Genomic DNA, 23,541 nt, shown 5'->3' on the forward strand with positions numbered 1-23,541 from the left:
CACAAGCAAAGGATGAGGAAGAAATTTATTCGTATTGTCACTATAGTGAACCATATAAACAACTAGTAAGATAGTTGGATGGACTCGCGTCAGCGGGCCAAGTAACAGCGCGTTTGTGACGCATTCTCCTACTCTTCCCGTTTGCTTCCCCTCACGCGGGCTGCTCTCCCTGCTTACTTTCCTCTTCTTCAAAATTAACATTTCCTGGAGGGTGGGGGGACAAAGAAACATGAGTATATCCCACGTCCCTCTTGCTATCTTGAAATTCTGTGAGCTAACAGGTCTTTTGCAGTGAATAGTATCATAAATATTAAGCATTTCTCGGGCAAAAAAAAAAAAGGAGTGTTCAATTTTATCTCACACAGACACTGGTGGGTTTTTTCTTTGGCACCGGTTAATACATTAAGCAAAGTTGTATTCCAGGTCCAGGCTGAGAATGTTCACGTCGGCGAGTGTGAGCTCGGGAACGTCTCTGCCCACACGCCGTCCAAACACGGGCAGCTTTACAAGCGCGAGGGGTCACTATTTGGCCTTTGCATCAATCGAAAGAAAAGCGGGGACTTGCTACATTCTGGAAAGATGTTATCTTGAATGCTTCATGAAATCGAGTTACCTTGTTTTGGGAAGTGGGCTCTGTAACATGTCAGAAGTGATGAGCAGGGTGAACCTCAGACACACTGTCAGAATCACGTTAAGTCTCGAGTTCGGGTAATTGTGCACGCAGGCACACGGCAGGAAGACACGGGCACACGCAAGCACACACGGGCACACACAGGCGTGCACAGGCACACGCGGGCACATGGCACATGCTTCTCCGCTCACTTCCTGTCGGGCCCTCAGTGCCTCTCGGCTCCCCTGGGAAGCACCCGGTCATCCCATCGGGGATACTCCGTATCAGCCTCTCCGTGCTGTTTCCATGCTCTACGGACGCAGCCTACTCCCCCCTCGCAAACCCTGGGGCGTCCGGTCCACATGCAGGAGGCAGGGGGACAAGTGAGACGTCACCGGGCCGCCCCTTAGCCACGGGCCACCCGGCGCCAGCGCGGGCTTCTCGGGTGGCCCTGCAGCGCTTACAATCACTTGCCAACAAAAGCCTAACGCTCCATGCGCCTCAAGCATTTAGATTGAAACCTGATTTACGGAGTTCATCTTTTCAGGTATCTCCAAAAAACCGGGAAAGACATTTGCTCTTACTCTGCAACAGAGACAAACTAAATTGCGCGGGGCCCCTGGCCCTCCAACCACCGTCTAGAGCCAGCCGTTCCCAGACCACCCGCCCCCTCAGCGCCAACACACCCGCCTTAAATCAGATTTAAAAAATCCGGTTTGAAGAGAGCCCTCCCCGGACTGCTGGTGCCCACAGCTCTCGGAAGACCTTCAAAGGCTCCAGGAACCTGCAGCCCCAAGCAGACCTACAGAGCTCACCCTGGTCGATGGCGCCGTATCGAAGCTCCTCTTGGCCGTCCTCGCGCCCCTCCTCCCTGGTGGCGTCTTCGTCGTCCTCCCCAGGCCTCGTGAGGTCAGCCTCCCCCTCGGAAAGGTCCGCCAGAGCCTGGTCGTCCTCCGCGGGCTCCCCGCCACCTGAGACGGAGCCATGAGAACTGCTGTCGTGTGGGCTGCGGCCTGTCTCAGGCGGCCTCCTGCTGATAGGGCGCCCGCCACCCCTCCGGGGACCCCCCCCTTCCCGAAGTCACCCAGTCCAGCCTGCACCAGGAGCGCCTGTCCCGCTCCCCGGCGAGGGGCGCAGAGGGGGAACTCTACTCCCCACTGACAAGACACGCTCTGTCCCCCAGGGTTCCAGCGCTGATGGGGCCACAATCTGATGAAGTCGGTGAGCACCGCTCTCCAAAGGGGATGGAGTGCACACAGCAGAGACCAGAGAGCCGAGGCCTGACCCCACCAGGCCCGGGGAGGCACCTCTACCCCCGACCCCACAGCGGTAGGGACCCCAGCGTGTTAGTATAATTTCACTTGGGCCAGTTCGGGTTTGGGTTTCAATCACTTGCGACGCAAGGACCCCCGCACGGTGTCACCTTCTTCATCGTCCCACGGCACGGTGGCTGCTTCTCGGGAAGACCCTGGGCCGGGCACAGAGGCCGCACCCTCCTCGGGAAGGACTTGCTGCCCAGCTGCTGTCGGCCCTGCCCGAGCTCTCGCCCACAGACAGTCGCTGACCGAGGCGGCGGGGGGGGGGGGGGCTCTTAACCACAGGGCTTTCCCGTGGAACCAGCCAGGCTGTCCCTCCAGCCAGTCTCTGCCACTGCTCCTTCCTGCCCCGCCGGGAGGGTCCGACCCCCAAGGCTCCCGGCCCCCTGACTACATCCTGCACACGAAACAGGCTGAGTCTGACTCCCAGAGCTCAACCGGCCACCGGCCCACGGAGAGGAGGCGCCCTCCCCCACACCCCGCACCCTCGGGTCCCGGAGCCTCTTCCTGGATGGTCCCGTCCGCAGGTGGCTGCTCCTCGGGGAGGGTCGGTGTCCACAGAGCCAGTTCTGTGATGCTGGTGGCCTTCCATTTGGGAACGACGGTCATCAGGGTCACCTCCTCCTCCTCTTCCTCTTCTCCTCTTTCCTATTTTAAGTTTGAAAATGTAAAATTACTGATGTCTCTGTGAACTCGCCATGGGATGCTCACAGTGAGGGGCCACTCGGGCGTTGTCACCGCACGGCTCAGGGGTCGGCCCGATTGCCAGCTGGCCCTGGTGGTGATCTGGGCTGGAGGGTGGGTCTGGGAAGCGCTAGGACGAGGAGCGGATGGGCATCGCCACGCGGCACCTGCCGGCTCCCCCGTGCATGCCGTGAACGGCTCTCAGACCCGACACTCCCAAGCCTTCCCTCTGGAACAGCTGGGAACTGACCCAGGCTCAGTGCGCCTTCCCGCGCTTGGCCACACTTTCCAGCTCCCAGATTCTTTATGTGTAACGAGACCAGCATCACCGTAAGGACGGGACAGAGAGGGTCCTGAGACAACCATATAATATGAAAGGGCCTAAACACTAAAAGCTCTAGAATCGAGGATTCTGCAGGGAAAATGGAATTCTGTGAAAGCAGACCGAGCGTTGATCACCTCTAAGCGTGGGGTCTTCTGTAAGAGTGTATAATCCCGACAATGGTCAGCGGCCGGCACACGCCCACCGGGCCAAGCAGACCAGCTCCTCCCCAGCTTTATAGCTATCCCGAAATTCCAAAGGTCTGAATATCAGCCCACAAGTGTGGAAAGCGTCACTGTCACATACAGGATGATACCTATGGCAAAGAGTGACAGCCACCTCCCTATTCCTCTGAGTCACTTGGAAATAGAGGAGGCAGTTTCAAAATATCTGAGCCCCGTCCCCCGTGTCGTGTGGCACCCATGCCCCAGGACGGCCGTGCTGCAAAGGGAACCGTCCCAGAATCAGCAGAGGACCCGTGAAGACACGGCTCAGAGCGGCCGCGTCCGGACATCGGGGTGGGGCCCGGTCACCTGCGCTTCTAGCGGAGGCCCCGGTGATGCCCACGAAGCAGGCCCAGGCCCAGGCCCGGGGGACCGCCCCTGGAGCCCCCGTCGGCTCGCGTCCTGCGTGCACCATGACACCCGGGTTCCTCTGCTTCATCACAGACCAGTCACCGTCCCAGAAGGCACAAGGTGGCCTCGGACGCGGGCTTATTCCCGAACAGGAGCAGTCTGGGGGCTTAGGGCACTATTTCTCCCCCTTAGAGCTGTTAGAATGTTCTTCCTACTTTCCCCTACTTAGAGGCCCCGACCTCTGAGAACTTCTCCCGGGACACACTTCAACCGCCCACGACGCCGCTGTTTTAGTGTTTATCACTTCACAAAGCAAAATAACTGTGCGACCACTAGTGAGACCACAAAGGCCAGATTCGGGGGGGCAGTGGAATGAGTTCAGCCCACGGGTTCCTCCGGGGGGCGGGTAAGAGGCTTCCGCCCCAGGCGGAGCCCAGCGAGCACGCGCCACGTCGCTGTCACGATCCAACAGCACAGCAATTAACTGCGTTTGCACTTGACGCGCACGCACGGGGCTCCGCGCAGACGTAGATGCGGGGGGCCGTACCCCGTGGGGCTGACGCGTCAAACCCCTCTCCTTGCTGGTAGGCGCGTCGGCTCCTGGGAGCCCCTCGCTCAGACGACGCGTCCTCTACTGGACATGGGGGCGGGGCCTATGTTTTAGCAACAGAATCGAGCATTTGGGCCTTTTCATATTGGGTAGTGAGCTAGGATGCTGGCCCCACCTCGGTCCGTGTCAGCTGGTCCAAAGGGGCCGTGAAGGCAAGCAGGGGCCATAAGGCCAGGGGACGGGTCACTGTGGGCTCATACGGCGTCCCGGCCACCGCAGAGAAGGTGGACGTTCACTCTGCAGACCTCTGGGAACCACAGGCTGTCTGGGGGACCCAGGGGCTCCGGGAGACTGACACACAGAAGTGGAGCCCAGCAGGAAAAGAGGGGCTGAGCAGCGGCTGGGTGCGGGGGTGCCCGGGGGACGTGGGGGGTGCTGTAGATAAAGTGCCTGTTACCTACAGGCCCCATCAGGTGACAATGACAGGAAATCCAGCACAGACGGCGCTCCCCCAGCGCGCGCGCGCGCGCGCGCGCACACACGGATGCCTGCTAATGACCTCATTCGGGGCTAATCTCCTCTTCGACCAGGGAGAACCGAGGTCGCATTAGCATTACTGCTGAGTACCGGAGAGGGACAAAAAGACAAAACTAGGAGAGCTACCCGCCGCACGCGGGGAGCAGTGTCGCTGGACGGACTTGGGGGGACCACAGCCCCCCGACTCGGGGCTCCAGCGAGAACCGTGACGCGATACCACTCAGCCCTGGCACTTGGGGGCCAAACCAACGCCCGCACGCCCAGAAGGAGGAGGAGAGCGTGGACGATGCCGAGGGCTGGCACCACTCCCGTCCGACCTCGTCGGGGCCGTAGGGTCCACGTCCCGGGGCAGCTCGGTCGCCCACGAAAAGAGAAGCAGTATGCGGTCTGCCACGTACCACATCTGTCAGACGGTACTCCCCATGCTGCTCACATCCAATGTCGAACACGTACTTTCCAGGGCCGACGGGCTGCGAGCAAAGGGAAACCGAGAAGCACCTCATTCCCAAGTTCACTGCCCAACGTCCAGTGCACCTGCTGCAGAAATCCCGCCCAAAGTCACGTCGCGGGAAGGCCGGTGCGGGTTAAAGAAAGCCTTTTTGTACTCGTGGCGCCCGGAATTGCCGAGGGCCTCTCTCTCTGCCTGTCCCTCTCTCTCTGCCCCTCCCCCCTCTCAAAAATAAATAAACATTGGGGCGCCTGGGTGGCGCAGTCGGTTAAGCGTCCGACTTCAGCCAGGTCACGATCTCGCGGTCTGGGAGTTCGAGCCCCGCGTCGGGCTCTGGGCTGATGGCTCAGAGCCTGGAGCCTGTTTCCGATTCTGTGTCTCCCTCTCTCTCTGCCCCTCCCCCGTTCATGCTCTGTCTCTCTCTGTCCCAAAAATAAATAAACGTTGAAAAAAATAAAATAAAATAAAATAAACATTAAAAAAACTATTAAAAACAAGAGTTAATATAGTCTGTTTCACCCATTTACTCCGCTAATATTTGGTATGCCGATACTAGTCTTGGACAAAGGCCACCGCAGGAAACACAAACAGAGTCACATCTTATGTCCCCTCTTGACATTTTCCGCGGGGGAGTTTCCAGAAGTAGAATTTCTGGGCAACAGCACGCGCACGCACGCACATACACTGTGCACATATTTACACACAAAAGATATAGACATACGTATTTTTTTTAAATCTATTGACCAGAATGAGCCTCCAATAATGTCCCTTCCCACAACAGCACTCAAGAACACCTTGTCCTCAAACTCTTGTTTTTTCCTGGGCATTAACATTTTGTTCTACTTTTAGATTTTTTTTTAACATACTTTTACATTTTTTTTTAACATATAGAAAACAGGATCTCACCATGAAGTCACATTTTTAAGCTATTAGTAGGGTTGAATTTTTTTTAAACATTTTTTGGCCACTTAAATCACACTGATTGATATAAGTGCTTTATATTTATATTAATGTTAGAAATACCCTAACCCCATTGGTCGTGTATCTCTTAAATTTTTAAAAATTTTTGTAATGTTTATTTTTGAGAGAGAGAGAGAGAGAGCACAAGCAGGGGAGGAGCAGAGAGAAAGGGAGACACAGAATCTGAAGCAGGCTCCAGGCTCTGAGCTGTTAGCACAGAGCCCGATGCAGGGCTGGAACCCACAAACCACGAGAGCATGACCTGAGCCAAAGTCGGACACTCAACCGACTGAGCCACCCAGGCACCCCTCTTAAATTTTCTTTATAGTGCATTCTAATCTATAAGGGGTTATTTTTATCAACAAGCTCTACTGGGTTTTCCTTTTCTATTTCTGTTTAGAGAGTCCTCTCTCCTCATTTCAAAGTTAATAAACATTCACCTATTTTTTTTCTGTGACTTTGTTCACGCTTAAACCTTTCTTCCTGTCCTCGCATGTCTCCATCCAATGTTAGAGGGGGAACCCTGACATTGCTTCCCTGCCCCACCCCCAGTGGTTATCAAGGGTCCTGGGACCACTCTTTCACTTGTCCCTGTCGGGTCCTCACTGACTTAAAACGACGCCCTTTTCTGGAGCTAGATTACTGTAGGCACTTGAATCTGTCCCCGGACTCTCTAATCCACGTCATTGATCTGTATTTCTCCACTCGCGTATCTCGGTTTCATTTATCACAGCTTTAAATTTGTTTTAACAATTTGCTGGCAAGGGTTGGAACAGGTGATTCTCTGAGGAAAAGTCAAGCCAGTAGCAAAAGGGTGTAAGGTTGCTGGACTTCACTAGGAATCGGGGAAAAGCGCATTAAAACAACGTGAAAATATTTTTTTATCCATCGGATTTGCAAAAAGGTTAAAGACTGCCGTTGGCGGGAGTGCAAACTGGCACAGCTTTGGAGGGAAGTTGGCAGCATCGATCACAATTTAAAATGTCAATATTTGTGGACTCCACGATTGCAGGGTCTAACCTACACGGATATCCCCAAATGCGCAAATGTGTATGTTTCCATGTCCTGATGTAATGTTTTCCCACGTATGTAAGTGTGTGCGTGTGGGTTGCACAGAAAGACGTGGGGGGGTGAGGGGGGTCACACGGCCCCGGGAGAAGAAGCAGGGGAAGAAGGGAGGGCTGGAGGCTGGAGGTCAGGTGGGCAGCAGAGGGGGCCACGTGTCTGGGTGCCCTACAACTGGAATGGGCAGCTGACCCTTGAATAATGTGGGTTTGGGCTACACGAGTCCACTGACACGAGATATTTTTCAATAAATACAGGAAAGCGCTGTAAATGTATCTTCTCTTCCTTGTGGTTTTCTTTTTTTTAATTTTTTTTTTAAGTTTATTTACTTACTTTGAGAGAGACGGAGACAGCACAAGCGGGGGAGGGGCAGAGAGAGAGGGAGAGAGAGACCCGAGCAGGCTCTGCGCTGTCAGCTTAGAGCCCAACGTGGGGCTCGAACCCACGAAACGCGAGACCATGAAACCGAGCTGAAACCGAGAGTCGGACGTGCCACCGACTGAGCCACCCAGGCACCCCTCTTCCTTATGATTTTCTTAATAACGTGTCCTTTCCTCTAGCTACTTTATTGTAAGAATACAGTGTATAATACCTACGACGTACAAAGTGTGTGTTAATCGACTGTTTGTGTCACTGGTAAGGCATCCAGCCGACACCAGGCTGTTAGCAGTCACGTTTTGGGAGAGCCAAAAGCTATCTGTGGATCTTCGGCTGTGTGGGGGTCAGCGCCCCTGACCCCGCACTGTTCAAGGGTCAGCTGAACTCCTGTGTTTCTAGCACACTTTCACTACCCGGCAGAACAAAGCCCTTGTCCTCCAGGCTCATCTAGGCTCGTTGATTCTTCCCGATTAACTCCTGCCGACTTCTCTTTCCCTCCACATACCTCCCCATGCCAAAAAACGTCCCAAGAGAATTTTGCCGGGAATTCCGTATAATTGCATATATGCAGCATATAGATTTGGGGGAAATGTGCTGTTTTACAAACACTGGAAAGGAGAATCTGGAAAGTTGGGGCATGAACGACACGAAAATGAAAACTGAGTTTTAAGAGAGTCTGAGGCGGCTCACTGAAATCAGTTAAATATTCCCCATGTCAACTTCCAACACCTTGAATTTGCTCGGGAAACTCTTCAGGGAGAGTTTCTGCCCAACGCCTGCTCGAAGCCACGGGGGATGGCAGCGTGGTGGGTGCTGAATTAGCCGGGGTTTCTCTGTATCCCCACCAGGGCTCGGCAAAGCCGCGGAGCCCTCCAGACAGAAATGAGCAGTCGCGAGCACCGCAGACTGAACGCGGGCACGCCTGAGTCCAGGCCCAGGGTGGGTGGCCTAGCCTGCAGGAAGCAAGCTCACGCACGGCTCGGCCTCCCCGGGGCTCCGGCCCCGGGCCTCCCGGGGCAAAGAAAGTCCAGACACCCGCACGCACAACCGCAGGAGATGCTTCACGTCCGATCTAGCCATGACGGGGAGCACGTAGGAGAGGAAGGATGCCCCCCGTGTTACAAGGATTGGCTGGATCGCTGCTGGGGGGGCAGGGAGGATTTCGCTCTCTACTCTGCCCCCCTCCACGCTGCCCTCTGTAGGCACCAGAGACCCGGGGAGAGGCACGGCCACCTGCTCCCTGTACTTGGAGGGGGCGGGAGGACTTCCTGAGATTTTAGGGTTCTTCCTTCACATATGTACACAGACGGGGGGAGGAGGCACACGTTGCTGCCCAGTGACTTACGTTTTTGTTCAAGAACTTGCCCTGGTACCTGTGGTTCAGGTGAATGAGCTCGGCCATGCCCTCCTGCTGTCCGTTCACCCAGGTGCCTACGTACTTACTGCCCGTCTCGGCGTAGAAGTAGGTGCCTTGCCCGTGCCTGGTGAAGACAGAGAGCGCAGTGCGCTTTGTTCCGACATGGGGCAAACCGCCCGCGTTTCTGAGACAGACGTTAAAATTGGGCGTGGCCTCTATGTGGCTTGTCCGCGCCCCGTCCAAGCGCGCTCCTGCCCCGTGTGCCCGGTCGCGGGAGGGGCATCGCCAGCTGCACAAGGACGACCTTCCCGCAGCTCGGCCGGTCCACGCGGGGAAGAGGCAGCGCTCCCGGGAGCTGTGGCCGTGTCCCCAGGAGGGTTCTTCTGTGCCCTCCTTGTCCCCCGGGGCTCTCGGACGAAAGACCACATACCCTCCCCACAACGTGCACCTGCCCCGTGACGTGCCACCCGGCGTGCTCACCTTAAAGCCGTGAGGGGTTTGAACTGCCTGGCAAGGGCAGGCTAGTGGGCTTTTATCATGATTCTGCTTCCTTTTTTTTAATTTTTTTTTTCAGCGTTTTTTATTTATTTTGGGACAGAGAGAGACAGAGCATGAACGGGGGAGGGGCAGAGAGAGAGGGAGACACAGAATCGGAAACAGGCTCCAGGCTCCGAGCCATCAGCCCAGAGCCTGACGCGGGGCTCGAACTCACGGACCGCGAGATCGTGACCTGGCTGAAGTCGGACGCTTAACCGACTGCGCCACCCAGGCGCCCCTGATTCTGCTTCTTAATAAGACAGCATCCTGTTCTCGTTACGTAAGTAGGTCTACCGAGCTGAGGGGAAAACGCGCACCTTTGGTGAGCAAACCACTCTCCGGTGTAGGTGTCGTTATTGACGTAGCAGTAGACGCCGTAACCGTGTCTTCGGTCATCCGCCCACTCCCCTGGAAGGGACGACACAAAAGCGGGCCCGGGTGAGAAGGGAAGGACAGCCGCCACCTGCTGCGACCCTCACCTCCCGCCGTGACTCCCCGCTGTCCCCCTGCCCCTCTGGCTGGATGGCGTGGCGTCGGGCGCTGGTTAGGGGAAGCTGGGTCAGGGGCTCACCGCATGCAGGTCTGGGCACGTGGGCCGCGGTCACCCGCGCGTGCCGACAGCAGGTATCACGGCCGGTCAGTGGCGTGGCCAGGACTCAAACCGGGGTTTTGTCCGCCCGGCCGCCACCAGTCCCCGCACCACCCTCCCTCTGCTTGCGTGGGTTTACCGATCCAGCAGCAACCATCTCATGCCGTTTCCCACCTCCTTCCTCACCAGACTCCCGCACACTCTCCCAGCCCGGGCGCCCAGGGCGCCCCACCTGTGCACCTGCTCCGTGTGACTGGACGCCACACCTTTGCCAACCAGCGTCCGGGCGTGGACTCTTCCCTCACTGATTGTCCCCGCCGACTTACCTCCGAGCAGGTTCCTGCTGATTTCTGAAATACTGGAACCGGCAAAGATACCATAAAATTCGTAACACCTCTACCAGAATGACCGCAGCAAAGTAGCTAGTGATTGCTGCCCATTCGTGAAGATTGATTCCTGCCCTGGGAGACTCACAGCATCCTCAAACAATGTCCTCAAACCTTCCAGCCCCGAGATGAAAGAAACTGAATACAGATTTCCGAAGACGACAGCTATCCTGAAAACTCACACGGCATTGCTAATAACACGCTGTTAAGCTGAACGACTCTTCTCTAGACAGGGAACAATTTTTTTCAAAAGCTAATTTCTATCGATTTTTGATCAAAGACCAGAGATAGAGTTCTCTTATTTTCTCTCTAGAAAGTGTTATCACAAAATTGTTGTCAGACAGACATTCCATTCTTCGCTAGAAAGGCAAGGAAAAGGCAAGCTACAGGCACATCGGACATGAATTTGAGAGACAGGAAGCCTCGTGCACTGTCGGTGGGAATGCAAACTGGGGCAGCCGCTCTGGAAAACAGTGTGGAGGTTCCTCCAGAAATTGAAAATAGATCTACCCTATGACCCAGCAATAGCACTGCTAGGAACATACCCAAGGGATACAGGAGTGCTGATGCATAGCGGACTCGTCGTACCCCAATGTTTATAGCAGCATTTTCAACAACAGCCACATGATGGAAAGAGCCTAAATGCCCATCAATGGACGAATGGATAAAGAAGATGAGGTTTACATACACAATGGAATACTATGTGGCAATGAGAAAGAATGAAATCTGGCCTTTTGTAGCAACGTAGATGGAACTGGAGAGTGTTATGCTAAGTGAAATAAGTCATACAGAGAAAGACGGATACCATATGTTTTCACTCTTATGTGGATCCTGAGAAACTTAACAGAAGACCATGGGGGGAGGGAAGGGGGGGGGAAATAGTTACAAACAGGGAGGGAGGGAGGGAAACCATAAGAGACTCTGAAATACAGAGAACAAACTAAGGGTGGATGGGGGGTGAGGGAGAGGGAAAAGTGGGTGATGGGCATTGAGGAGGGCACTTGCTGGGATGAGCACTGGGTGTTGTATGTAAGCCAATTTGACAATAAATTCTATTAAAAATAGCGATAAATAATAAATAGCAATAAAATAAAAATTTATATATTATTTCCTCAGATTTTGTAATGGTCACAGTATTTAAAATCTTTACATTTATTTTGATTTCTTGTTACAAATCAAAATTTACTTTGATGCCAATTTTATATTCTTTTTCTTTCTTTTTTTTAAAAATTTTTTTTAATGTTTATCTATTTTTGAGACAGAGAGAGACAGAGCATGAACAGGGGAGGAGCAGAGAGAGGGAGACACAGAATCGGAAACAGGCTCCAGGCTCTGAGCTGTCAGCACAGAGCCCGACGCGGAGCTCGAACTCATGGACCGTGAGATCATGACCTGAGCCGAAGTCGGATGCTTCACCGACCGAGCCACCCAGGCGCCCCTATATTCTTTTTCTTAAATAGAGCCCCCAAAACTTGTATAAGCTTCCGGCTTACAGGAAACCTGGACCCGCTTCCACACAAAGAAGAAGAATTCACATGCCTAGAATACGTTGATCGTCCAAGAAATACATGTTTGCGTGAATAAACTCCATGTTCACCACCACCACCAACACATCTACAAAAGGAACTTGTACGCGTTCTCTCTGTCAGTCCCACAGGGTTCTCGGCACTCTGTGAGACAGACCAGCAGCTGGACTGGTGACAGAGCCCACGGGGAGGGCCTGCCCTCGTCTGGGCAGGAGGCAGACACCACAAAGAAGAAAGAACTGTGCTTTCGGGAAGCAGCTCCCAGGTTTGGGACAGGGCGGGCGAACCGAGCCTGCCCGGAGAGGAGGATTCGGCAACTGGTAACAGTTAAGGAAGAGGACTGGGTTCCATGGTATGACGCGTGTCAGGAACCCCATGAGCAGAAAGAACGGAGAATCCCCAAACTGAAATAATTCAGTAAACACAGTTTGCACCTAACATAGCCATGAGGATAGACAGAGTGTGCAGAAGTCCCCAGAGGACTTGTCTGGAGTTTTTAAAAAAATTTTTAAGTTTATTTTTTGAGAGACAGAGAGGCAGAGACAGAGAGAGAGAGAGCAGGGGAGGAGCAGGCAGAGAAGGAGAGAGAGAATCCCAAGCAGGCTCTTCTCTGCCGGACGCAGGGCTCAAACTCACAAACCGTGAGACCATGACCTGAGCAGAAATCGAAGAGTCGGGCGCTTAACCGACTGAGTCACGCGGGTACCTGGACTTGTCCGGATTTTTAAGGGGCAGTTGTGTCCTTGTAAATTACCAGTTTAAAAGAAGAAAGGGGGCGCCTGGGGGGCTCAGTCGGATGAGCGTCCGACTTCGGCTCAGGTCATGATCTCGCGGCTCGTGGGTTCAAGCCCCGCATCGGGCTCTGTGCTGACGGCTTGGAACCTGGAGCCTGCTTCGGATTCTGTGTCTCCCTCTCTCTCTGTTCCTCCCCTGCTCATGCTCTGTTTCTCTCTCAAAAACAAACATAGAAAAAAAATTTTTAATAAAATAATAAAAGAAAATAAATAAAAGAAGAAGGAACAGGAGAAAGAGGAGGGGGAGGGGAGGGGAGGAAGAGGAGGGGGAGGAAGGGGAAGAGGAGGGGGAGGAGGGGGAAGAGGAGGGGGAGGAGGGGAGAGGGAGGAGGGAGAGGAGGGGGAAGAGGAGGGGGAGGAGGGGAGAGGGAGGAGGGAGAGGAGGGGGAAGAGGAGGGAGAGGAGGGGGAAGAGGAGGGGGAGGAGGGGAGAGGGAGGAGGGGGAGGAGGGGGAAGAGGAGGGGAGGAGGGGAGAGGGAGGAGGGGGAGGAGGGGGAAGAGGAGGGGGAGGAGGGGAGAGGGAGGAGGGGGAGGAGGGGGAAGAGGAGGGGGAGGAAGGGGAAGAGGAGGGGGAGGAAGGGGAAGAGGAGGGGGAGGGAGGGGTGAGGGAGGAGGAAGAGGAGGGGGAAGAGGAGGGGGAGGAGGGGAGAGGGAGGAGGGAGAGGAGGGGGAAGAGGAGGGGGAGGAGGGGGAAGAGGAGGGGGCGGAGGGGAGAGGGAGGAGGGAGAGGAGGGGGAAGAGGAGGGGGAGGAGGGGAGAGGGAGGAGGGAGAGGAGGGGGAAGAGGAGGGGGAGGAGGGGGAAGAGGAGGGGGAGGAGGGGGAAGAGGAGGGGGAGGAGGGGGAAGAGGAGGGGGAGGAGGGGAGAGGGAGGAGGGAGAGGAGGGGGAAGAGGAGGGGGAGGAGGGGGAAGAGGAGGGGGAGGAGGGGGAAGAGGAGGGGGAGGAGGGGACAGGGAGGAGGGGGAGGAGGGGGAAGAGGAGGGGGAGGAGGGGTGAGGGAGGAGGGGGAGGAGGGGGAAGAGGAGGGGAGGAGGGGACAGGGAGGAGGGAGAGGAGGGGGAAGAGGAGGGGAGGAGGGGACAGGGAGCAGGGAGAGGAGGGGAAGAGGAGGGGAGGAGGGGTGAGGGAGGAGGGGGAGGAGGGGGAAGAGGAGGGGGAGGAGGGGGAAGAGGAGGGGGAGGAGGGGGAAGAGGAGGGGGAGGAGGGGGAAGAGGAGGGGGAGGAGGGGTGAGGGAGGAGGGGGAGGAGGGGGAAGAGGAGGGGGAGGAGGGGTGAGGGAGGAGGGGAGGAGGGGGAAGAGGAGGGGGAGGAGGGGTGAGGGAGGAGGGGGAGGAGGGGGAGGAGGGGGAGGAGGGGTGAGGGAGGAGGGGGAGGAGGGGGAGGAGGGCAGACATGTAGCATACACCGATTTCTGTGGTGTAAGTATTCGCACTGTGGCCAAGGTTGGGCTGCACGTGGTTCTGGGGACAAGCGGGCAGAGCTGCTCGTGTGAACGTTCAGGAACTGACCAAGCAGGGCCCTGGGGCCAAGACCTCCCTTGGTCTCTTCCCAACAAAACACCACGACTGACGAAGCAATTCCGTCCTCTTCTCTTGGCCGAGGGAGCTGGTCTCCAGGGCAGCATGGCAAGAAAAGTGTGTGAAGTATTTTACAGGAAATGTTCAAAAAAAGAATTAACTTGCAAACCAAATTTCAAGCCAGCGAGATATGGTGAGGAAGCTTTTTTTTATAAAGTCCCAGTCTAGGGGCACCTGGGTGTTCGACTCCCGATTTCGGCCCAGGTTATGATCTCACGGTTCGTGGGTTCGAGTCCCACGTTGGGCTCTGCGCTGACAGTGTGGAGCCTGCTTGGGATTCTGTCTCCCTCTCTCTCTCTCTCTCTGCCCCTCCCTGCCTCGTGCTTTCTCTGTCTCTCCAAAAATAAATAAATAAACTTAAAAAAATATTTTTTTCTTTTTAAAGTCCCAGTTTACCTGTTGGAGACCCGGCCCAGCCACCGGTACCCCGGCCGCAGTAAACGGTGCAGAGGTGGGAAAGGTGGCCTCCTGGAACAGGGGTAATAACCGAAACATGCGTTTACAGGGACGGCACCCAGAAACCAGAGACATCATGCACTTTGCCCAAGGCCACACAGCGGGGCTGAGACGAAAATCCGGGTTTCTCTGGCTCTCTTCCACAGGCACCCCAACGGCCAAGCATTTGTGTCTCCCTCCGGCTCCTGCCACCTGAGAGCTTCCAGAAGAGCCGACCCCAAGTCATCATGGCGCTTTGTTTCTCTGCAACTTTGTTGCTAAACATCATCGTCTTTATTCTCTCCTTGCGGCCGGGAGCAGGACCAGCACTGGAGACGGGGGACCCCTCTCCTTCCCCAGCCCTCATCGGCCCTCCCTCTCCTCAGCTCACAATCTGTGCGGGTGGTCCAGAGGCCCCTCCAAAGTCTGGCACCCACTCACCCCTCCAACCCCATCCCCTGCTTCGCCAAGCACCCCCGTCTCCCTGCCTCTGCTCAAGTGGCCCCGCAAACCGGGAGTGTCCGCTCCGTCCCCGGGCTCCCCATCAGGCTCAGCTCGGTGTCTCGGAGACCAGGAATGCGCCCCATACCTCGGGCCGAGGCTGAGCGCACTCGCTAGCCTGCGGGAAACCACTCTGTGTCCCTCAGGGTGGCAGTCAGCCAACGCTCAGTCGTGACGAATTCGGCCATGGGTTCACATGGACTTTGTGGCCGGAAGGTTGCTTGCTCCCTGAGCTAAGATTGATGTGGCAGCTTCTGACCTCGGAGAAGAACTCCCCGAGTAATGACTACACCCTGCACCCTCTAAGAGACAAAGCCACAGGGAGACACAAAAACGCGCAGCTGTTTCCAAAGACGGTCACGTTAGAAACTCCTTCCATCTCTTATTCTGAGTATCTTTTCTTTTCTATATTTGTGTGTGGCTCCAGCTGTATTAACGTCTACATGAAAATAGAACATGACGGCAATGAGGTCAGGCTCGTGACGGTTTGGAAAGAATTCGATCGAACTCTATAAATTAAATTGTTGAAAGTCGATTCCAAAAGCAGATGGTGCTCCTTCTGGAATAAGCCCTCCGAGAAATAGGGAACGAGCAGAAATGCCCCCTCTGACGGGGAGGCATTAACCACCTGCATCTCGGACGCGGGCAGGATGGTTGCTGTAGAATTCCTGGGCCCTGCCTTCATTCAGCAACGGGGCAGGCGGCTGTGGCTCGCACCCGGAGGACATGGCGTCGCCCTTCGGGAGGTGATGCCACCTCCCAGGCCGCCGCACACTGAGCGCTCGCCACCTGTCAGGTGCCCTGTCCTGCTTGCGTTCATCCATTCAGTCCTGGTGCTGCAGACGAGGAGTGAGCCTCCCCGCACAAGGTCACACCTGTCACCATAGCTCCGGGGTTGGGGGTCACGGGTCTCCTTGGAAAACTAGATAAGTTCTTCCCAGAAAAAGTCCGGAACACAGGACCCTGCATGGTTCCTGAAGACTCACGTGCACGCTCCACTTGTGTCTCTCCCCCCAGGCTCGCCCCCCTCCCATTGCGATCAGATCCACACCGTAGTCACCGTGGAGGATGACGGTGCGTGAGGGCTGCAGTGGGGGTCTCGGAAATAAGGGGATTAGCATCTTCCTGAGACGTAACATTGGTGGCTAAGAAATCGCCAGACATAGGAATGCCAGCTTGACGAGGCAGAGGGTCTCCCGGACCAGAAGCCTTCATCGAAGGAACCACCAGGTCTAAAGAACCCGTGTGTTCAGCAGAAGAGGGGATGGTCAGAGAGAAAAACAGCAGAAGCAGCTTCAAGGAGAAGAAAGCTACAGGGCATCTAACATCATGGGTCCGGACCCCATGGGGGTCTGTGCGGCCCCCCGTGCCTCAGCACAGGGGCTCACAAGAGAGTGTGCTGGCCGCAGCGACGGCCACATTTCCCACCTGGCTAATTAAGCCTTTCTGGCTTCTGTGTCGACCCTGTGAACACAGGGGCACAGCTTGTGTTTGTTGAGTGACTGACTGATCTGGAGAATTCTAAGCCCTTTCCTACAGTTGAGCATCCACAGACAAGTCCAGTCCCCAGGGGACTCCACTAGAGCACAAACACCTGCTTTGTGAGTGCATTTTACCTTCACATCTTGTAATGTTTTTATTTACGTTTGAGAAAAAGAGAGACAGAGTGGGAGCAGGGGAGGAAAGCAGAGAGAGAAAGCGAGACACAGAATCCGAAGCAGGCTCCAGGCTCCGAGCTATCAGCACAGAGCCAGATGCGGGGCTCGAACCCCTGAACCACGAGATCGTGACCTGAGCCGAAGCCGGAGGCTTAACCAGCTGAGCCACCCAGGCGCCCCTTACCTTCATATCTTGATCCATCTGGGTATATGAAAGTGCCATGGCCATGCTTTTTGTTTTTAACGTATTCTCCTATGTATCGAGCGCCGCTTTTAAATTTGTAGATCCCCTGAAACACGTTGGTTACATAATTCATATCATTCCTGAATTCAATACTCACCCATAGAGTATTCACTAGAGAAAACGACCCACTCACGTCACCAGTTCTGACCTGGCCGTGCCTTTTACCGTGTTGGTAGCTCCCTTCATACGTGTCCCCGTTGGGCAGCCTTGCTTTCCCGTGTCCGTGCCGTTCACCTGCCTCATTCCGTTCCCCGTCGTACTCCTGGGCAGAAGAAAGCGGGATCATCACAGCTACCGTGTGTTCAGCACTAACGATATGTTAAAGCATTTTGTAAATAGTGGTTCGTTGAAGCCCTCCCAATCCTCAGCCCCATCTTACAGGTGAGGTAGGTAACTGCACCTGGGCGACATGGGGCATTTGTCCAAGGTAACACACTTAGTACCTGTCACTGGTGGGAGCCTCACTCTCTCTCTGCCACGTCTGAGCTTGTAATTTATCATGATAACCCTTCACGCTGTAAACAAAATTCAAGGCATTCCAAATTGCGTTCTTTATAGCAACGTGTTTGAACTAACATATGTGGGTGGAATCGGTCCTCGGTCACACAAGTACCTCCCTGGTGCTTCCATCAACAATCCAGGACTTAAAATGCAAAGACAAGTCTTCCTTCAAACGATTCCCTGGGCGCACGTGGTCTCAGGAGGCGCCAGTGGGAGAGGAAGCAGCAAGGGGGAGCTGAGGCGTAAACAGGGCTCAACTGTCACAAGAGTCCCTAAGTCCACTTAGTTTAACTTCCTTATCAAGAGACTTGAGTTTCAAACACTCATAGACTCACATGGAAATAATGACGTATCTGAAAAGTAAATCTCTCTCTCTCTCTCTCTCTCTCTCTCTACACACACACACACACACACACACACACACACATATGTATATATAACACAAGCTTGCAATTCACCTGTTTCCTCTGACCCTTCATAAAATAAACCTTCCTCCAGCGCCTGATCACGAGTGCAGAGTGCACATAACAGATAATAAAAGGGCCAAGGCACAGAGTAACGATTTGACATAGACCCGCATCTGCATGGACTTATTACAACACAAGTTCAAACACAAGTTCAAGTTCCTGCCGGGGCTTCAGACCCCCTTTCCCAGCACGATCCAGCTCAGAAATCCGTGCTCAGGACAGAAGGTAAAAATGGCATGATCTTACACACTTGTTGCGGGGTCAGTCTAAATCAAAATGTATAAAAGCTTTTGAGGTCTGCTCAAAAGACCTCCCAGTGCACCCCTACTGAGCCACTGGGGTGACCGAACAGGAAGGGAACCCTTTAAAACGACCCCAGCTGTGATTGAAGCTACAAATTGCAGGCACTAAAACGTGACAAACCAGCAGGGCTATTTGAGGAGACAAGCTTGAAGTCTTCCTGGGCTGATGTTGTAGGTCGGGCTCCCCCGGAAGCAGACCCCGAGCAAGTGGTTTTTATAAGCCCTCCCCGAGGAACCGGTAAAGGGGACGGGGAAACAGATATGAAGGAGGAGGCTGCCCAGCATGGGGATGTCAGGAGGTGTCCCAGACTCGGCCTCATTGCACGAGGGACCCTGCAGCGCAAATCCTGTGGTTTGCGGTGCTGTTAGCGCTAGCCGCTGGCTGTGGGGACAGCGTGCAGATTCCAGGCACTTCTGGCTCTCCGACCTGGCCAGGCGGCTCCCCGCGATGGAGGTGCTAGTCTTGAGCAGAAAATGGGGCAGAGGCTGAGAGACGGGCGCACAGAATTGCCAAAAGGTCGGAGCAGGCACCAAGACATCCGGCCCCGGAGAGGGGCTAGGTTTTCAGTTAATTCTGAAACTATCTCGACTCTGTGCCCTGAACGCAAGCACCGTGGCTGGGGTTCCCAGCCTGTCAGCCAAGAAATGATCACCCCTGGGTTAGACGGTTAATCTGTGGATATGGAGATGGATGGATAGATAGATACACACACGCACGCACACCTATGCCCACCCTGCACCCAGCTCACATCGCGGGATGTGCACCCCATACCGCCTCTCTGCTGCCCAAACCAGGGCATAATGCCAGAGACTCGGGTCACCTCCCACCACACTGAAGAAAGCACACGGCATTCCGGGCCTGCAGGAAGCCTTCGCTGAGCCTGAGACCCTCTGAACGTTTCTTGAAGGTTTCCAGGAAGAACTTTCCTCCATCCTCCTTGATCCCGAGCAGCCGAGCTCCATTACAGAGCAGCATGGCAGGTCGGGGTGACGCCGCCAACCAAGGAGACTGCCTGGGCGGACTGCGGCAGCGGGGTCGAGGCCGCTTCCCAAGTCTTTGACTTGGAAATCTTTGCCTTTAATGGGAGGCGGGCTGGGGAGGGGAGGAGGCGGCGAGAAGGGATGTGGCCAGAGACGTCACAGCGTTTCACCTTTCACCGCCAACTTCCAGGCCGCGGTGGCCGGCGCGTCCCCGTCCCTGGCTGGGCCGCCGGGGGGACTGTGGTCGGCCTCCGGGGGTGCGCCTGGGAGGCACACCCCCCCCCCGTACACCCGGAGCTCTCACCCCAAGATCGTTCTCTCCCTCCTCCTCCAACTCCTCCGAGCCCAGGTCCGACATGGCCTCGCCCCCGTCTCGGTCCTCGCCGCCACCAGCGCGTCTCTGGTAGGTAGGTACACGCTGCTCGCACAGCCGCGTCCGCCGTCGCCATGGAGACGCGGCCCGTCCAGCCCCCCCCCCCCCACTAGCGCGGGCGGAGGGATGGGGAAGCGTGGGGCGGAGCCACTGGCCGCGTTCGGGTGCTGTCATAGCAACGGGAAGGGGCACCTCGACCAATCGCGGCCCGGGAAGATAGGGGGCGTGGCCTGGGGCGGGAAGGGGCGGGGTGGGAAGGCGCGGGGCGGAGCCACTGGAAGCTCTCGGCGCTGTCATAGCAACGAGAGGGCCACCTCGACCAATCGCCGCCCGGGAAGAGGGAGGGGGCGGGACTTGGGATGGGCTTGGTACCCACCAGCTCTCCTACCTGGACCCCATGTGACAGGTCCCGGGACCCTTTAGTTGGAGGCTGGGTGATCCTGTAACGTGGAGCCACCTTTGGACCAGGGCCCTAAAGAGTTGGTGCACAGAAGATACACCGGGCCAGCTCTCGAGAGGGCCTCATTTCTGCCCCGCGCTGAGCACGGCCCCTTCCCACCCCTCCCCTTCGCTTCTTGAGTCCCTCCGTGGGCCCTGCCCGCTCTTCCTCACCTGTCTGGGCCCTTCTGGCCCTTCAGTGTTAGCAGTCCAGAGAATGTGTCCGCTGAGATCTTTTCTTGTGTTTATAAACGTCTCCTGAAGCGCAAGGAGTCGGCTCCTCGCAGAGGCGCTTCCACACTGATGCCTTGCAGGGTTTGACGTCCCATCTCCACCCTGAACATGGGTGCAGTCCCCTTTATACCCGAAGGAGGAAAGGACTTCAGCTCCATGTATGATCTACCCACCTGTCATCCATCCATCTATCCATCTACCTAGCTACCACCGATCCATCTAGCGATCGGCCCCCACAGCACCTAGAAAGGTGTTTTTCCCACAGCCGGTGCTCAGCCAAGCCAGTGAAATCAGTCCACCTGAGCCTTTAGATGCCTGGTGAGATGAAACTATGGTCGAGGTCTTTCTTCATCAGTTGCACTTAAAAGAATCTCTATCTTGTGGTGTGAATAGAGAAAAGCCACCCAAATGAGAACAAGCAAAGACTACTTATTCAGAGCTTGCTACAGCAAGGGACTCAGCCACCATCATTTGCATTTTGGCAGAGATTCACAGGCAGGCAGGGGATTTGGCAAAGTTGACAGTGGAGAACAGGGAGGCTCCAGGTGCGCCCCATCAGAGGCTGTTGGCCCTGGAAGCTGTAGGCAGCTAACTAGAAGTGGTGATGAGCGAGCACAAGGCAAGCTGACACCTCGCAAACACCCCCCACCCCCAGGTGGGATTGTGCAGCATTCCTCGGGCACTCCTGGCTGCCCAAGAACAAAGGAAAGCGGAAAACAAATGGCTAACTGGTAGAGATCATCGACCCGCACGACCTGAGTCTCCATCTATTTACAAATATCTTAGTAAATTACAAGAAAAAGGCAATCTTATCAATAGCTAATCTCCAGAAACCTAAAGACTCCGTTTCCTGGAGCCCCAACATCACCCCCTCCATTAGTGACGTAGGGAACAAAGGCAAGAAGGAAATGGCAGGTAAGATTAAATTTCCTTCTAACCTGCAGCCCATTGACAACCACTTGAGGCCGGCAGAGTCCAGCGTCTCTCCAGGAACTCCCTGCTGTCTTAATGCTAATGCTTTGCTAGAGGGAAAAACAACCTTAACTTGACAATAGCTAGGCCTCCATATCCTAGGAGTCTTCTTTAGCATATGAAAATCCTTCTGGGAACTTCCCCTTGACTTTACCTCCCTCAACTCCCAAGTATATAACCGGTCTCTTCTCAGGGTCTGGGGCAGCTCTTCCTTTCTTGGGTCCTGTCTTAACAAAATCACCTTTTTGCACCAAAGACGTCTTCAAGAATTCTTTCTTGGCCGTCAGCTCTGGACCCCACCATCACCCCCAAACCTCATCAGTGGGACATCCCTAAATGATTGGTTATCAGTGCAAATTGGACTCCCTCTGGTTGGTCCTAAGCTGGAAGTAGGGAAAATGGTCAGGAACTGCTCAGTTATTAATCAAGTCCTGGCCAATTGTTACAGAAGTTATGGTTTGCTCCTAGACCAATTGGTAGAGACGGAGGACTGACTGCCGACAAGCCTGACTTACAGCACACTGGCTTTTTGGGCTGGTTCCTATAAATAATGGGTTGGTTTCCTGGGCTGTAGCTTGTGCATCAGAGTTCCATTTTTCTATACGACTTGGCCATCATACATTTGTATATCTGATTTCTTTTTTTTTTTTTTATTTTTTTTTCAACGTTTTATTTTTGGGACAGAGAGAGACAGAGCATGAACGGGGGAGGGGCAGAGAGAGAGGGAGACACAGAATCCGAAACAGGCTCCAGGCTCTGAGCCATCAGCCCAGAGCCCGACGCGGGGCTCGAACTCCCGGACCGCGAGATCGTGACCTGGCTGAAGTCGGACGCTTAACCGACTGCGCCACCCAGGCACCCCTGTATATCTGATTTCTAATGTGTTTTTGCAAATTATACAAACAACTGTGTCATCTGAAATCTAAATACCCTTGCTTTTTGAGATTTAGTACCTTCAGCAATAACAATAGCCCAATAGTTTTATTTCTTTAAACCCATTTAAGTACTCAAAACAAATTGACCTAAATGGGGAGAGGGGGGAGACCGGTCCTAAAGTCATCATTGTCCAGTGGAAACATTACTCATCTAGAGCCAGAATGCCCAAGTTCCAATTCTGGGTCCCCATGGCTTTGGTGACCTCAGGCAGTTCAGCTGCCCTCTGAGGCTCGGATTCCTATTTTGTAAACTGAGGAGAATATGCCCTTCTAATCTCAAAGAGCCGCCACGGGGACCAAAGATAATATCTTATGAATGTATTGTCATTTATTGTGATAGCTACATCATGTTAACAACAAAAATATTACCAAGAAATCACACCTCCTTCATAGAAAGTTCCCCACACACCCACCCCAAGGTGTGTCGTTTGTTGTTGCTGTCAGAGTAGGGGAGGAGTGGCTGAGGAAACAGAGTTTGATCTTGCCCGACAGCCTTGTGGATGCCACATCCAAGAAGGGAAACATCCACAGATCTCCCAGGTCACACACACTTTGCCGGCCTTTCCCTCAGAAACAGTGACAGAATGGAAGAGGGCGATCTTAACAAAATCTTAGGCCCAAACACATCATTTACTGAACAAAGAAACAATTTACAAGCAGGTTAACACACAAGACCCTACAATTAACATTATTTGTTAGTTGCAAAGAAAAAAAGGTGTAAAGAAAAGTCAGGTGTTTGGGATAAAGATGATTAAGATCTACTTTGTGCTGGACAGTTTCCACACTGACTACAATTGTGTCTTTTTATAATTAAATGTCAAAAATATTTTAATGTTAGAAATCTGTGATGATAATAGTAACGGAAATAAATTTTGCTTTTATGCATGTGAAACTGTCGGAAACTCAACTTTCAGATTTGCTCTAACAATGACAGTAACTACGGTTTGCTAAGTTCCAACTTGTGCTGGCAGTGTTCTGTTGTTGTTTTTAATTTTGTTTAATGTTTATTTATTTTTGAGGGGGGGAAGGGCAGAGAGGGGGAGACACAGAATGCGAAGCAGGCTGCAAGCTCCGAGCTGTCGAGCTGTCGCTGTCGGCACAGAGCCGGATGTGGGCCTCAGACTCACGAACCAGGAGATCATGACACCAGCTGAAGTCAGACACTTAACCCGCTGAGCCACCCAGGCGCCCCTGGGCTGGTGGTGTTTTAAGAGTTTTATATGAATTATCTTATTAAACCCTTGCTGCCATTCCCCCACCATACAGTTAAGGAAAGGAAGCCACAGAGA

General features: G+C 54.4%; 1 protein-coding gene and 1 long non-coding RNA gene across 4 annotated transcripts in view; one reads left to right on the forward strand and one right to left on the reverse strand.

Annotated features, from left to right (window-relative positions):
- On the reverse strand, positions 1 to 19,731 carry RSPH1 (radial spoke head component 1). Of its 3 annotated transcripts, none has more exons than XM_030330194.1 (9): positions 19,605 to 19,731; positions 17,198 to 17,311; positions 16,990 to 17,095; positions 9,657 to 9,747; positions 8,791 to 8,926; positions 4,993 to 5,064; positions 2,412 to 2,574; positions 1,426 to 1,581; positions 1 to 204 (listed from the first exon to the last, which is right to left on the reverse strand). In XM_030330194.1, the coding sequence occupies exons 1-9, from the start codon at positions 19,656 to 19,658 to the stop codon at positions 152 to 154; spliced, it is 945 nt and encodes a 314-aa protein (XP_030186054.1). In that variant the 5' UTR covers positions 19,659 to 19,731; the 3' UTR covers positions 1 to 151. The 3 variants fall into 3 exon arrangements, with proteins under 3 accessions (XP_030186054.1, XP_030186056.1, XP_030186055.1); XM_030330196.1 differs by lacking the exon at positions 1 to 204 and adding an exon at positions 215 to 633; XM_030330195.1 differs by lacking the exon at positions 1 to 204 and adding an exon at positions 565 to 1,195.
- LOC115523909 overlaps positions 19,652 to 23,541 on the forward strand; it is an 8,680-nt gene continuing 4,790 nt past the window's right edge. The window contains exon 1 of the long non-coding RNA XR_003971882.1: positions 19,652 to 19,707. This is a non-coding gene — a long non-coding RNA (uncharacterized LOC115523909). The remainder of the gene's footprint in view (positions 19,708 to 23,541) is intronic.

This window comes from Lynx canadensis, chromosome C2 (assembly GCF_007474595.2).
Source record: "Lynx canadensis isolate LIC74 chromosome C2, mLynCan4.pri.v2, whole genome shotgun sequence".
Taxonomy (NCBI): domain Eukaryota; kingdom Metazoa; phylum Chordata; class Mammalia; order Carnivora; family Felidae; genus Lynx; species Lynx canadensis.

What these genes read in the sequence shown, in the direction of transcription:
- RSPH1 (XM_030330196.1), bottom strand. Translation starts at nt 19,658, where the DNA reads ATGTCGGACCTGGGCTCGGAGGAGTTGGAGGAGGAGGGAGAGAACGAT. An exon ending in AGGGAGAGAACGATCTTGGG is followed by an intron (nt 17,312 to 19,604) that starts GTGAGAGCTCCG and finishes TCTTCTGCCCAG; the next exon opens with GAGTACGACGGGGAACGGAA. An exon ending in AGAGGCTCCGGGACCCGAGG is followed by an intron (nt 1,582 to 2,411) that starts GTGCGGGGTGTG and finishes GCTCCGTCTCAG; the next exon opens with GTGGCGGGGAGCCCGCGGAG.